The sequence below is a fragment of the Rutidosis leptorrhynchoides genome, chromosome 1, assembly GCF_046630445.1.
Source record: "Rutidosis leptorrhynchoides isolate AG116_Rl617_1_P2 chromosome 1, CSIRO_AGI_Rlap_v1, whole genome shotgun sequence".
Classification (NCBI taxonomy): Eukaryota; Viridiplantae; Streptophyta; class Magnoliopsida; order Asterales; family Asteraceae; genus Rutidosis; species Rutidosis leptorrhynchoides.
Window position 1 is genome coordinate 100,356,146 of NC_092333.1, and position 14,771 is coordinate 100,370,916.

Consider the following 14,771-nt stretch of genomic DNA (forward strand, 5'->3'; position numbering starts at 1 on the left):
TAATCATCTGATTTAGTGTTGAATGGTTTATAATATGAATGATTCAAAGATTTTGAATGGCAATAACTTTTTGATAATAATTTTGAACGGACAATATGAATGATGTAAAATTACTTTATTAACATTTTACATGATTATAAAAACGATATAGTTGTTTTACAACTGTTCTTGATATTATTAATAAATTACGTAAAATTTAGGTGCTTAATGGTTAAGAGAGTATTTTAGCTCTAAATTGTCCAACATTGAATTTCAAAACCATTTAACATCATTTGTTATTCAGAAGTCATAAACAAACGCACTAAATGCTAAATGATTCAAAATTCACCTCTTAACCATTCATAATCAAATCAAAGTAACATAAATTATAATCCCGAGCACAGAAACGATATACTCTCTCCTCTCATAAAATATAAAAAATCTATATTATTATATTTATATATGTATCAAAATAAATGTCTTTTAATAAAAAAAAATACTTAAAAGTCATAAATATTTAAATTTCACTCATAAATGAAAATCAGCAAAATTTTCGATACTAATTTCTTTTTTTACTTTGATTTGAAAGTTAATTAATTACAATAACTTGATTAATACTCCATGAAAGATAAAATGAACATTTCAATTTATTATTATTATCGTAAACTGAAGAAATAGACTTTTTTGCTCCGTTGATTTTTAGATTATACACGAAATTGCAATCCGAGTTCCTTAAATTTTTAATTGAATTTTCGAGTCATTTTAATTGCATAATTTTGACAATCCGCGTCTGTCCGTCTACCTGCCAAATTATGCAATTAAAAGGACTCGAAAATCCAATTAAATATTTGAGGACCCGGATTGCAATTTCGTGTATAATTTAAGGATCAACGGAGCAAAAAAGTCGAAGATCGGTGAGAGCGAAACTACGTAGTACGAACCCGGACTCTTTTATACCCATATATTATACGGGTCAAACCCACCCTAAAACCCTTTCCGTTTCTCGTCGTTGACAACCACCCCTTGGCGGCGGAGGAGCACAGCCATGGCAGCACCTGAAGCTCCTCTATGTTATGTCGGCGTTGCCAAGAAATCCGCCGCCTTTCGTCTCATGAAACAAATGGTTCCTTCCTTCTTTTCTCCATTTCAATTTCTAATTATCTAAACTTTATATCATCACTTACACAAGTTTTAATCATTAATGATTTTAATAAATATTATGAATTATGAATTGTGTAGGGTTGGGAAGAAGGTGAAGGTCTTGGAAAGGAGAAACAAGGGATCAAAGGTCATGTTAGGGTTAAGAATAAACAAGACACTGTTGGTAATTTTAATTATTTATTTAATTTTTTATAATCTTTATTAATATGCTTGGATTTTATTTTTTTAATTCCACCTATATTGGATTAAAGTGGTATTACTGTTGCTTGTTTATACAAAGAAATTGTAGGTCTTGCTAAATTGCAAATAGATAATAAACATTGTACATCATGCAATTAACTATGATATTTGACAAATTGTTGCATATGATTTTCAACTAATAGTAGCCCTATAAGAGCATAATTATGAATGCCATTGAGTACATTATTGATTCAAATGCAGGCATTGGTTTGGACAAGCCAAATGCTTGGGCATTCGATACAACACAGTTTGATGGCATCCTTAAAAAATTAAAAGTGGTAAGTTCTTTATAATTTTTAATAAACGTTCTGAGACGCTTATGTCTCATTATCGCTTTTATTTTCTGATGGCTTGACTTCGCATATATATGTTAATCTTTTTCCACAGCAAGCAGCGGTCGTTGAAAACAATGATGACCTGGAGCCAGATTCACCAAAAGAAGCTATTAAGATGACAGTCAAGGCTACGCGTCCGCAAGGAAGGTCTGAATTATAAATGAAGTTACATGCAAATTTCAGTTATTAGTTACTGATTTCGTCAGATTTATATTCATGTGTTACTTAGATACCAAAGAAGAGAAAAAGGAAAGCATGTTCGTGGCTACTCTGTCCAGGATCTTGAAGGAATCCTTGTACGTGTTCCTTTTTTCACACTTGCAAATATAAAATATGTTGCTTTTATTTTACTCACACTCTTTAATATTCACATATGAATTATGATGTTTTTTTACTAACTAGGAAATAATTTTTATAATGTAGGTGAAAAAGGTTGAGGATAGTCCAGAACCAGAGCACGAGCCTTTCTGTTATCAGGATGTAGGTTTGGAGTTGGTAGATGCATCTGAAAGCGTCACTATTAATGTGAAAGGTAAAATACATTAGATAGGAGTGGGTTATAATTTTATCTTGTGCACCTTGTGAAATTTTTTATCGTTTACAAGGAATTTTGAATGTACCTTTTAAAACTTACTTGCTGTAACTACAATAGTAGATCTTTCTTTTAGGGGAAAATTTTAGAAGGGATAGAGGATAATAATTTACCGATTAGCATTATCAGCTGCCCGTTCCTACTCTATATGACTGGGCGGGCCAGGCAGGTTTGATAATGGATCAAAACATGTTTGGATGGGGATGGGTTGGTCCTGACCTGCAAACTTTTCTTTGAAGTAAAAATGCATTAAATCTGATTATTGTAAATAAAACGATTAGGAGGCTTTAAGCGTCGGAAATACCCAGGGATGACTTTCAATCCTTTCGGGTTGTACAACCTACTTGTTTCATTTATCCGAGGTACAATCATAATTTGCCCCGTTAGATATATCATAACCCAAGTTTAGTCATTTATAAGTCAATGTGTTGAGATCTTTACCTCTGACGATGCTCAGTTATTAAGGTAAATAATAGAATAACTTTGAATAAAGAGGAATTTCTGATCATAAACAATGTTATCAGTACTCCGAGAATTGTCGATGGACCAAAAATTAATTGGATGTCACAAAATGGAAAGTTTTGTTTTATTTTTGAAAGGATAAGGATATGGTTAAAGAATTTTCTTTATCTGCCCAATTTACATGTTCCAAAATATTATAACACATTACTAGGCTTCTTGCTATGCTCTCAAGCATGCTTTAACATACGTTTACATATCAGAACGTTGTTTAGCATTTTTTCGTGGAACTAAAACTACACCTCAACTATGTGTAACAGCTAACGGTGGAGACCGTATCTCTCCAGATTGGTGGGGTAATAAATGCGGATTTGTATCTGGAGGTTTCCTCGGTGCTCAATCCCGAAAAAGAAAGTCCGAAGATTCTCAAAATCATAAGAGGACCGCTTTTCATGAGGAGGATCAAGAAAACCTTTACAAACTCGTACAAGTATGTACTTCACCAATAACTTTCTTTTTTTTTTTTCCTTCCTTTTGTCAGGCCTGTTTAAATCTTTTAGTTATTGCAACAAAATACTTTATATTTGTGGTACTTGTCTACTTTGAAACGTGGAGTATGGAATCCGAAATATCTCATATTTTAAGAGTCTATTTGCAGGATAACGCAACGTCTGGAAAACAGGGGCTCGGGATTAAGGACCAACCAAGAAAAGTAGCAGGTGTTCGGTTCCAAGGAAAAAGAACCTCATTCAATGAAGATGAGGGATCAGGATCCGAGCCCGAAGATTGTCTTCCTTTAGAAAAACGTAAATCGGATGAAGTATCTGAATCACAAACGAATGTTGAATCTAAACTGAAACTAAAGAAGTTATGCAAAAAGCTTCTTTGTCAGGTACGTGTTTTTAGTAATTTAAGTAGTTAGAGGTTCTGCTTTCGATGTTTGTTCCTTTTTTTTTTTCTGATTATTAAATTATGGTGGCAGGTACCCGAAAAATCGTTAAAACTTAAACAACTCAAACGTCTTATTGACGAGCGTTCTTCCATTTTAACGGACTTTTCTTCCAAAAAGGACGCTCTTGCATTTTTGAAAAAGAAGGTAATATTCTATCAATGGAGCTAATTATGCTAATCGTACATTATTTTAATGGGGAAATTGGAAAATGGTATTGGCGTGGCTTATTTTTAAATATTTGACATACAATTCAACTACATCTATTTTATTTATACAATATCTTCCCATTAGTTTTATATCCATATACATTGTTCTGTATATTTAAGTTCAAATTTGTACCTCCTCGACGTGTTGACTTTTTAATGTTATAAAAGGTTGAAAGAGGGCCTTTTTTTCATTGAAGTTGTTCTTGCTATCTATTTATGTGGGCTTTATAATTACATTGTTATATTTTGTTACTGCAGCTTGAAGGCAGTGAAACATTTACTGTAGAAGGGAAACGAGTCCGTCTTTCGTCACAATGAGCACATAGTTTTTTTGGCTCCAAAGTGTATGGTCTGCTTTGGTAGATATGTGTTGTTACCAGTTATGTATTTGTAATATAAATGTGCCTGGTTATCATGATTCATTAGGTTAGTCATATATTCAGTTCACCTGGGACATATTATAACACATTTACATGGATTATATTTCAAGCACTGGCATATTGCTGTTATTAAAACACTTTTCTGTATATGGTTTGATTTGTTTTCATTTTAGATATCAAAACAAATCTTGCACAGGTATAAGAGTTCAGAAATATATACCATATACCATATACCGTATATACACCATAATATTAATTAAAAGTTTGAGAAATACAATAGTAACGTCTAAAAATAAATAGTTGAGTTATAAAAAGTTATGTAAATTTCAACACAGTACATTTTTCTTACGAAGTATGAAATATGGTATAAATAAAGGTTTTACACTAGTTAACCTTGCTTGTTAGCTGACTCGATCCAGAAATTATCTGCATAAGGTTTGACAATTCAAAATTTGAAAATTTAAAATCGGAGTTGAACTGAGAAATTTTTTCTTGGCAGTTTCAGCCTGCAGGTCATCTGTGAACGAACCCCTAAAGATTCAGTAGACACGGGATTTGTCATCTTCGTTTGGAGCAGAGGTCCCTGAGGGATGAGAACAAGACTTCATGAACAATGAATGGTTCATTAATAATCTCCGAATTTGAAGTGCAATTATAAGTATGGTTAAGAACGACTCAGATTTTAACTCTGAAAAACGTGGCTAACACTAGATTGATCGGATGGATACAATAAAAGTTGTTAATGCTGCATCGGTGAATGGTATAATAGTTCGACATCAATGGCTTTCAACGTTATACTCAATGAATTGAAAACTAATAACCGTATTTTGTGTATTAGTATTCGTTAGAGAATGTAAGGTCGTTCGAATGAAGGCTTAGAGTTTATATTTAAAGAAAACCCTAAACTTATTGAAGATAAACAATTATTATCATATTCGTAACTGACGCGCGCGATCTTGCCATAAAATAGGGAAGGTTTCTGGTTAGTGTCATCGCTATTTTTCCACCCCGCACTCGCCATGTGCTCGAGGACACCAATGGCACCATGTTGTCCTCCACTTCCCTTCATCACTTCGCCCTCTTGTTCGTGTATAAGTGATTATGTCATCATTTTGTTTTGAGAGATTTTTTTAACGGCCAAAGAATAATTATATAAAAAAACGCTCCCTAGCAAGACGCTAAGAAAGAATTACAAAGGCATAGAGAGCCATAAGTTTCAATTAAAAACTAAATGACCTCTATTTTAAATCTAACGAAAAGAAAATAATCTAATGACATCAAAAAGACTATTAATGCTACAAAAAGAATTATTAAAAACGATCCCATTCCTGAATCGCCAAATCTCCCATTATAGAATGCACACAACTGCCACGATCCGGTCCTTAAAATAAGAAGATAAACGAACACATTCTAGCCAAACATTAAACGAGTCCCATGAAGAAAATGTAGGCATCCCATAATCGAGCCACACCCGAATCTTACTCCATAAAGCCGAAGCCACGATACATCCAAAAAAACAAATGCTCACAAGACTCGACCCCATTGTTACACAAAGGACAAACAATATAGTTAACCTCTATACCTCTCGTGGAAAGATTCCAACAAACAGGAAGAGAATCAAGTCTTAAACGCCAAATAAAGATGTTAACCTTCCTCGGAATACATTTGAACCAAGCTGTCTTAACCGTGGAAGACTGAAGCAACACTCGATCTATCGTCTGTCTAGCTAACTTAACGAGCATGTCCATCGATCCAACTAAACCGAAAATATCAACTGCCGAAGATCGTCACAAAGAGAAGAAATCAATTGCTCGTTTCTACTTCCTAATGTCTCTCTAGACCACGTCCAAAACCAATCTCCATTAACCCGCTTGTCCGCCACCATGTCACCTTTATTAACGTCCAAATGAAACAACCAATTATAACGAGAAGATAAAGAAGAATTACCACACCATAAATCATGCCAAAAATGAATATTTCTCCCGTTCCGAATTTTCATCCGAAACACATTTGGAGATAAGAGACCACCGGTAATACTTTTCGAGCAGGTCATCACAATATTGCTGCAAGTAGAGGAACCAATACTCGACACCTTTTCAAAAACGTTTCCATGAATGGACTTTATGATCGACACCCAATACTCATCCGGATTCGATAAAAAACCGCCACCTCCACTTGTTTATGAAAGCAATGTTGAAAGCTTTTAGACTATCCACATTAAGACCACTGTTATCAAGATATGCTAAAACTTTGTCCCACTTCACCCAAGACATCTTTTTAGTAGAAACGTTTCCGCCCCAAAAAAAATCTGGCCCTAATAGACTCGAGTAGCTTTAGGATCGATTCCGGAACGAAGACAAGTAATATATGCCAAGACTACCCAACACGGACTTCACGAGAGTAAGTCTAACTCCTGAAGAAATTAAACTTACCTTCCATGAAAAGAGCTTGTTGCGAAATTTATCAACCAAGTAATCCCAACTAGCTTTTAACTTCATATTAGAACCGATAGGAGTACCAAGGTACTTAGTCGGGAATGCCTCACTCTAGTCCCTGTAGCGGCCACAACAGAAGACACAATCGACTCGTCAACCCCAATGCCAATAATGGGACTTAGCAACATTTAACCTCAAACCTGAAACCAAATAGAACACTTCCAAAATAATCAAGATACGCTTTAATTCCTGCAAACTCCAATCAGACAAAATGATAACATCATTAGCATATAAAAAATGTTATACACGAATCTCATGATATCCGACACGAATACCCCGAATAAAATTAATATCCATAGTGGCTAAATGGAGGCCCTCCATGACGATAATGAAAAGAAACGGTCTAAAAGGATCTCTTTGTCTTAAACCACGTTTAATACAAAATTCACAGGTCGGACTTCCATTAACGAGCACAGAGGTTTTAGCCGAATCAATACAACCTATGTTCCACGTACACCATTTGAAACCGAACCCTAACGATGATAACATGAATATAAGGTGGTCCCAATTAACATAATCATAAGCATTCTTAAAATCAACTTTAAAAAGAAGCATTTGATTTTTTTTCTTAACCCATGACATAATTTCGCTCAACAATTAACAAAATCTTTTGATTTTGTTTTGGGTGATAGTGTTGACGTGATTGATGTGGCGGTCTGTCCCGGGAGAAATTTGATGATGGATGAAATTGGTCATAAAGGTTAAATTGAATATGGAAACTATATGATCACTGATTGTCGGCGCCGCAAAGTCGCAAAGGTATGCCTAATACTTTTTATGACATATTGACAAACGTGCACATTATGGCGCGAAGCTTGTTGGCGTCAAGCTTTTAGATACGCATATATGCACATGATTACTTACTTAAATCGGTAGGAAGGTTCCCTACAGATATCATAGATATCAGTTTACCTAGACCGTTACATTGATCCTGTTGGGAAATTACGGCCTCACTAATTCCCACCACCCAGGCCAACAATAATAGTAAAGAAATAAGAACAATACACAATACAAGATTTAACGTGGAAACTCCAAAACAGGAGAAAAACCATCGGCCCCCAAAGAGAGAAATACACTATATCACAAATTGTTACAATGATATAGACGACTCTCTTAAGCCAACTACACTCTCCAAAATATTTAACTAATACAACTCTCAAACAAGGGTAAGAAAGAAAGAAATAATCAAATACTTAAAGTGTATTGATTGGTGCAATTTGGAATGAAGACTTAGCTCCTCTTATATAACCAAGTCACTCACCCCTCACATCTTCTTCCCACCAATGTGGGATACACATATCTTCTACTAGCCAAAATAAACCAACAAATCTCCACCTTTTGGATAGAAGAAGATAACCATACTTCCACATTGCGAAGATAACCGACGTAGATGCTTCCTCGACGACAACTTCAAGATCTTCATCTTCATGCCGTTGACATTATCTCTAACCCAAGAAATAAAATTTGCATCTTCATCAAACATTGTCAATACCCGACAATCGTTGTCATCACAGACAATCATAACTCTTAACAGAATTATCATACTCCACCATTAAGAGTATAGCACTTAGAATATCACATTCCAAGCATTTCACCTCGGCACATGTTGTTGAACAACCAGCTGAAACTTTATGGTGCAACTTCCCTGTTTGGCTTTCCCGAAAGTTCCATCAGCTACAACATCAGTTTCCACCACACAACCTGCATAAATGCCAAACCAATGCCCATGTGTAATTGTGGAACCGCTAACAAACATCCTTTTCCACGGTGGCGCGGACACACCATGAGGATGACGTGACTTCAGAGGAATTCGTCACTCTCCGTAACAACGGAGACAATGTTAGCGTCTTTGGAGCCATTTGCCGGATTAGCTCCACCGGGACAATTAACCCTTACATGCCCGGTCTTTCCGCACTTCCAGCATGTCAGATTCTTTCTAGAGTTTCTCTTCTGCCTATCCGAACACAACACTATCGTATCTCCTGATGACGAGACCCCGTTACCTTCCAGTCTTTTCTCCTCGGATAGGAGCTTGCTAGTAACGTCTTCAAACTTCAGAGTTTTCTTCCCATACATCAAAATAGGTTTCATGTGTTCATAAGACGATGATAAAGATAATATCAACCTCAAAGCTTTATCTTCATCATCCGTTTTAACTCCAATAGCCTCCAGTTCTGAAACAATACCGTTAAGAATACTTAGATGATCTGAAATCTTTGAACCCCCATACATATGCAGAGTATGAAATTGTTCTTTAAGACACAACCGATTTGAGATGCCCTTGCCCTGGTACAACTGCTCTAGTTTAACCCAAAGCTCCTTTGCCGTTGATAACCCGTGCACATTTGCAAGCACGTTCTTTGCAAGACACAAACGAATCGCACTTGCTGCCCTCAAATCCATATCATCCCATTCTTCTTCATCGAACTTACTGCTAGAATCACTGCCGGGAACAAAGGTGGGTTTACCTTTCAATGCCTTGTGTAACCCGGACTGAATCAACACATCCTTGACTTGAACCTGCCATAAGCCAAAATTGATCATCCCATCAAATTTCTCAACATCAAACCTCATTGGACTGAACTTCGACATCGTATCCGTATCCTATAAACAACACTTTCTCTGATTTTGCTCACGTTTCGAATAGCCAAAAGATGTAGCAGGTAGCCAGGACCCTTTAAATCGGAAATCCACAACTAGCCACTAACAAATCCAACTATTACTACGAATCATAAAAAATATTGTCTAACCAGATACCCTATACGATCAATAGAACTCGTTTCTGATGTGGACGATCCACTCCCGTGGCAACCACAGAGCATACTCCGACTCCTATAACCGAGACCCCCGTCAAACCTGACGCTCTGATACCAGTTGTTGGGAAATTACGGCCTCACTAATTCCCACCACCCAGGCCAACAATAATAGTAAAGAAATAAGAACAATACACAATACAAGATTTAACGTGGAAACTCCAAAACAGGAGAAAAACCATCGGCCCCCAAAGAGAGAAATACACTATATCACAAATTGTTACAATGATATAGACGACTCTCTTAAGCCAACTACACTCTCCAAAATATTTAACTAATACAACTCTCAAACAAGGGTAAGAAAGAAAGAAATAATCAAATACTTAAAGTGTATTGATTGGTGCAATTTGGAATGAAGACTTAGCTCCTCTTATATAACCAAGTCACTCACCCCTCACATCTTCTTCCCACCAATGTGGGATACACATATCTTCTACTAGCCAAAATAAACCAACAGATCCTTGTTTAGGTGTTACTTATTAGTCGCTCATGAAGTTATTGTTTTCCTATAAGCTAGTTGTTGAATGCGAGAGAGAGATATGTGATATAGGTACAACTAATTCAATGGGTCAAAAATGCTGCAACGATTATTCAATTCAAATGCTAACGTCATACTAAATCATTTTTACCTAAAAGAGCTTACTCTTTATTACTCGTATTAGTAGTATAGATTTTAAACACATGTAATACGGGTCGAAAATTCATAACAAAAAAAAAAAAAAAAAAAAAAAAATGTTGGTGGGGTCAATTTAACAAACATAACTCGACACGTTTGAACATGGACGTACCTAAAGATTACCTTTTTTGACAATCTGCCACCTTTAAAGAAAATCTCTGAAAAGACCGTACTAAAAGTGCTCCTTTTGGACTCATCAGTGATCAATTTCTTGTTTTTACTTCCTTTTGGACTCATCAGTGATCAATTTCTTGTTTTTACTCAGTATTAGTACTTTTATTTTATTTCAGGAAACGAGAAAAGGTGATATCGTTGATTGCATGTGTGGAAATTTTCATTTTATTCACTTCATGAAACTACATATTTATCGAAAAAAATAGTATTTGTTACGATGACTATGATGTGAAGTGGTTGTAGTGGAGACCATCTTGACTGTGACGTGATAATATTGTAGAAATGAAGTGGTGCGATGGTAAAGGTTGTGGAAGATTCACTAATGTGGCAAAATTCGAATGAGAGTTGAGTGAAAAGTGAGTTAAATTGTGATAATATTAATATAGTAGTGTAAAACGCTCGTTGATCGCCTCGTTCAAAAAATCCAAACGCCCCTGGAACAGTTGCCAATATAGCATCTGGCGTTGTTGGGTGCGTAACCCCCGTCCCACACTACTATTTAAAAGAAAATAATATATGCATATAAACTCATGTATTACTCTTTCTACCACCTTTGATTATTTTGATTGACAAGCTTTTATTAAAATTTACATATTAACTAATAGATAAAAGTTACATAAACAAACTCATGTATTATTAATTGATTATTTAGTTAAGACCAGTTTGTGACAAGGGTCACAGAACAGGTTCGTTTGTTTAATTTGGACTCCGTTGGGATTGCCAAATTAAGTACGAAAGATATTAGATAACTGGTAAATACCCGTGTGTTGTGGGGTATGGTTTTAATAACCCATTTAGAGTGCAGATTGCTTCACTCTTCTCATTTCTAGACTATTCCCAAAAACTAGTACGCACCTAAACTCTTTCACCTTGAAACCCTAATCTAATCCAAGCTTGGAATTGAATCAAGAGGCTTTAAGGATTGATTCATATCATCTTTGTGATCATTAATTCAGGTTTGTGTGCTTGAATTCGTTGTTTAATTCTTAGAAATTGGGTTTGGGGCGCAAAGTGGGTTTTTGATGAATATAACCTTAAATCTTCATGTTTTGTGTTTGTTATGGTTAATTGATGTTAGAAATAGTTGTTATATGGTTTATATGATGTTTTTGAAGTTGTTTTGGTGTTAGAACTTGCAAAAATCGAGTTTTTGGGTCAAAAACGCGAAAATCAGCGTGCATGAGCTGTTCTTCAGCTCCCACACGAGTGACAGGTCACCCGTACGTGTGACCACACTTTTGAGGGTCAACCACGCGTGTGAGGACTCACTCGTACAAGTGAGGCCTCAGCCACACGTGTGACACCTGGTCAGATTTGTGGAAACTTGTTTTGGTCATAACTTTCAAACCGTAACTCCGTTTTTGATGAATCAAGTATCGTTGGAATCGTAATGAAAAATCCTTTTCAATGGTAAACTTTTTAGAAGCTATATCAAAATTTATTTGGGTCAGAAATAGAGGTATTAGCGTGTGTGTCTAGCATGCATGCGTTAATATGTTATTATGGGTTGAATTCTTTATATAGGCTTATGAATGAAAGAATATATGATGAATATAGGTTGTAATATATCATTTCATGTTGCTATTGATGTTTCTTGTCACTCGCATGGGTGAGCCTTCACTCGCACGAGTGATTCTTCACTCGCACGAGTTAGCTTTCACTCGTACGGTTGAGGCGGTCAACCGTACGGATCTACTGTTGTTTAATTGGATATTTAACCAAGGACCAAGCGTACGAGTGAGGAGTCAACCGCACGGTTGAGGTTCCTCAAACGTGCGGGTGAGTGTCACTCGTACGGTTGATTGGTCAGGTAGATAAGTGTTCAAGTGCTTGTTTATTGATGCTATTGTCTTGTTGTTGGGATGATATCAAGACATTATTACTGACTATGTTATGTCCATTCTCAGGTGGAAAAGATAAGGAGAAAGCTCAATAGTCAGAATCTGAGCTGTTGCTGGTAATTGGTGAGTGGGTCTATCTCCGGATAGAGTATTAAGTAGCTGCCACGCTACTTGTTCAGACTCTTTATATTATGTTTATAATCTGTATGATTACCATGCGTAGTTAGATATTGCCATGCTAGTTAGGACAATTGCATGACTGTTTATCTGTGATCTTATGTGCCCACTGTTAGTTTAACACCAACCGAGGCAGCAAGGTTGGGAACCCTCCGAGGCAGCAAGGTAGGTTTGATGTGAGTTCGACAGTGGTAGCATGGTCGGGTCATGAGTTACTGATTGTTCAGTATAGCATAGAAGGACGCATGTGTTGCGTCTGGACGGTTATGCAGTGGAATCAGTAAAGCGGACTATCGGTAGACTGTAGCTTGATCAACTAAGTCGTGTGCTCGTACAAGCCGCCGATCCTCATATTGTCATTTATTGTTATATGCTAGTTCAGGACGTTAGCATAATTGTGATCCCTTGCATGTTCAGTTACTTATGCTTGGTCTGTTAGATAGTATCCATTCACTTAGCTGTGTGCTAATTCCCCCACATGTTCCACCCTTGCAGGTTTAGGTACTGCTGATTAGGATGTGTGTTACGGACGGGCTGAAGACATGTTTGACTATTAGCCGAACTCTGATGTTGTCAGATTTTGAAATGTTTTACGTAACATCGTTGTTTTGCAAAGCTGTATTGAATATTAACTAAGGGTATTTAGGTAAATTCAGTCTTCCGCTGTGTTTTAAAAAAAATCAGGGTGTTACAAGTTGGTATCAGAGCATAGGTTTGACAGCAAGTACATGCGTGTATCTTGTTCTTAAACCTTGAGTGTAGTCAAACATGTCCATGGGTGGGGTTAAGTGAATGCAGGATAGTATGTGCGTTAGTTGTGATTGAACTAACCTATTATCTACTAAGTTTTATGTGAAGTGATGTGATAAGACAGGTATGAAGATCGATCAAATCCTGCAGATGTCCCGTTGACCCTCAGCATTGTCAGAGATCCATTGATGACATCAAGATTGATTTTGATTAGCCAGGAGTGTCGCATTAAAGTATCAAGTGGATAAAGATATATATGAGTTGCAGTGATAAAGGAAGTTACGAGATACAAAAGAAAAAGATAAATGAGATGGAACAATGACAATCAAAATTGATTCTGGCTACCATTGCTGCAATGATTGTAATCACTAGTGGAGTGGGTCCGGGGTGCAGGTGGGATCGATGTGTTGATAGATAAGAATATTTCTTCTTTCTTATGAAGGTGCGTTCTCATTACATTATTGTAATTAGTAGTGTAATATTGGATTGTATACATGTGGTTATGTGTGCTTGCAATCTATTGTAATTAGTGGGGATCATGGTAATGTAATTGTTATTTCTATAACAGAAATAGTCGATGGTTTGACGGCTCCAGTTACATTAGATATGTCTGGAGCTACCATCAACATTATTGGGATTTTGTTCCCTCTGACGTGGTTCCATGATTTTTGTGATTGACATGTTCTCTGAGGCTTGTCAGATGTGATTGCATTAGATATGCTTGCCATGATTAGTGATAACTGTTGGTTTCATATTGAGTATGGAACTCTATGTGATATTTTTTTTGTGTGTAAGGTTGATATGAGTTATATTTCCTTTTGATAGACGGGACACACATAGTGGCCTGTAGAGTTCAGAATTGGGGATAGTGCATTTGTTATGGACGAATAACTTGAACATGGCGTTATGTTGTTATGTTTTATTTGATTTCATGATATATAAGTCGGAACTGAAATGTGATATGTGATAAGTGCCATGTTGTGTAGTTATGCACGGGATCTAATTTAAGTGACATGTTGCCATGCTTTTAGTAAATTTTCCATTAGTCTAAACCCGACATATTGTTATGATGGGGTTTATATGAGGTGTTGTTCCGTTACAGTTGACGGGCGGGATGTACATAGTGACTCGTAGGGACTGATTAGGGTAGTAGTCCCCTTAATTGTTGACCAGTGATTGAGATTCTATTGAGTGACTTTATGAGGCGATTAGTCTATATGCTTAATAGACCGTGACTGAATTACTGAGTGTGACTAGTTTAGTGATATCGTAGTATGATTGGACTTATTGTGTAGGACACGTAGGGTTGTCCAAAGGATCTGTCTTCCTTTCGTAGCCTGATATGACCTTTCATGTGGTTCTTAGAATAAATGTGGGCGACTTTCTTAAATTGGTCTCTTGGGAAAATAGAGACGAACTTTGACCTGACTGAGGACCGAGTTTTTGGGTGTGTGTTGACCTTGAGTCTCGGGCGTGAGTTAGACTAAGATTGGGATTTGTGAGTAGTGTTCTGTGGGTTATCTTTAGATAACAGGGGGAAA

General features: G+C 36.4%; 2 protein-coding genes across 2 annotated transcripts; one reads left to right on the forward strand and one right to left on the reverse strand.

The window, feature by feature from the left end:
- The first annotated feature begins 959 nt into the window (after positions 1-959).
- Positions 960-4,451, forward strand: LOC139863562 (G-patch domain-containing protein 1-like). The gene is made up of 10 exons (XM_071852183.1): positions 960-1,102; positions 1,219-1,303; positions 1,582-1,658; positions 1,768-1,862; positions 1,945-2,011; positions 2,139-2,247; positions 3,087-3,256; positions 3,425-3,658; positions 3,749-3,862; positions 4,183-4,451. Exons 1-10 carry the CDS (start codon positions 1,025-1,027, stop codon positions 4,240-4,242), a joined length of 1,089 nt encoding a protein of 362 aa, XP_071708284.1. The 5' UTR covers positions 960-1,024; the 3' UTR covers positions 4,243-4,451.
- A 1,609-nt stretch (positions 4,452-6,060) lies between these two features.
- On the reverse strand, positions 6,061-7,381 carry LOC139887643 (uncharacterized). The gene is made up of 3 exons (XM_071870715.1): positions 7,075-7,381; positions 6,940-6,988; positions 6,061-6,478 (listed from the first exon to the last, which is right to left on the reverse strand). Exons 1-3 carry the CDS (start codon positions 7,379-7,381, stop codon positions 6,061-6,063), a joined length of 774 nt encoding a protein of 257 aa, XP_071726816.1.
- Between the last annotated feature and the right edge of the window lie 7,390 nt (positions 7,382-14,771).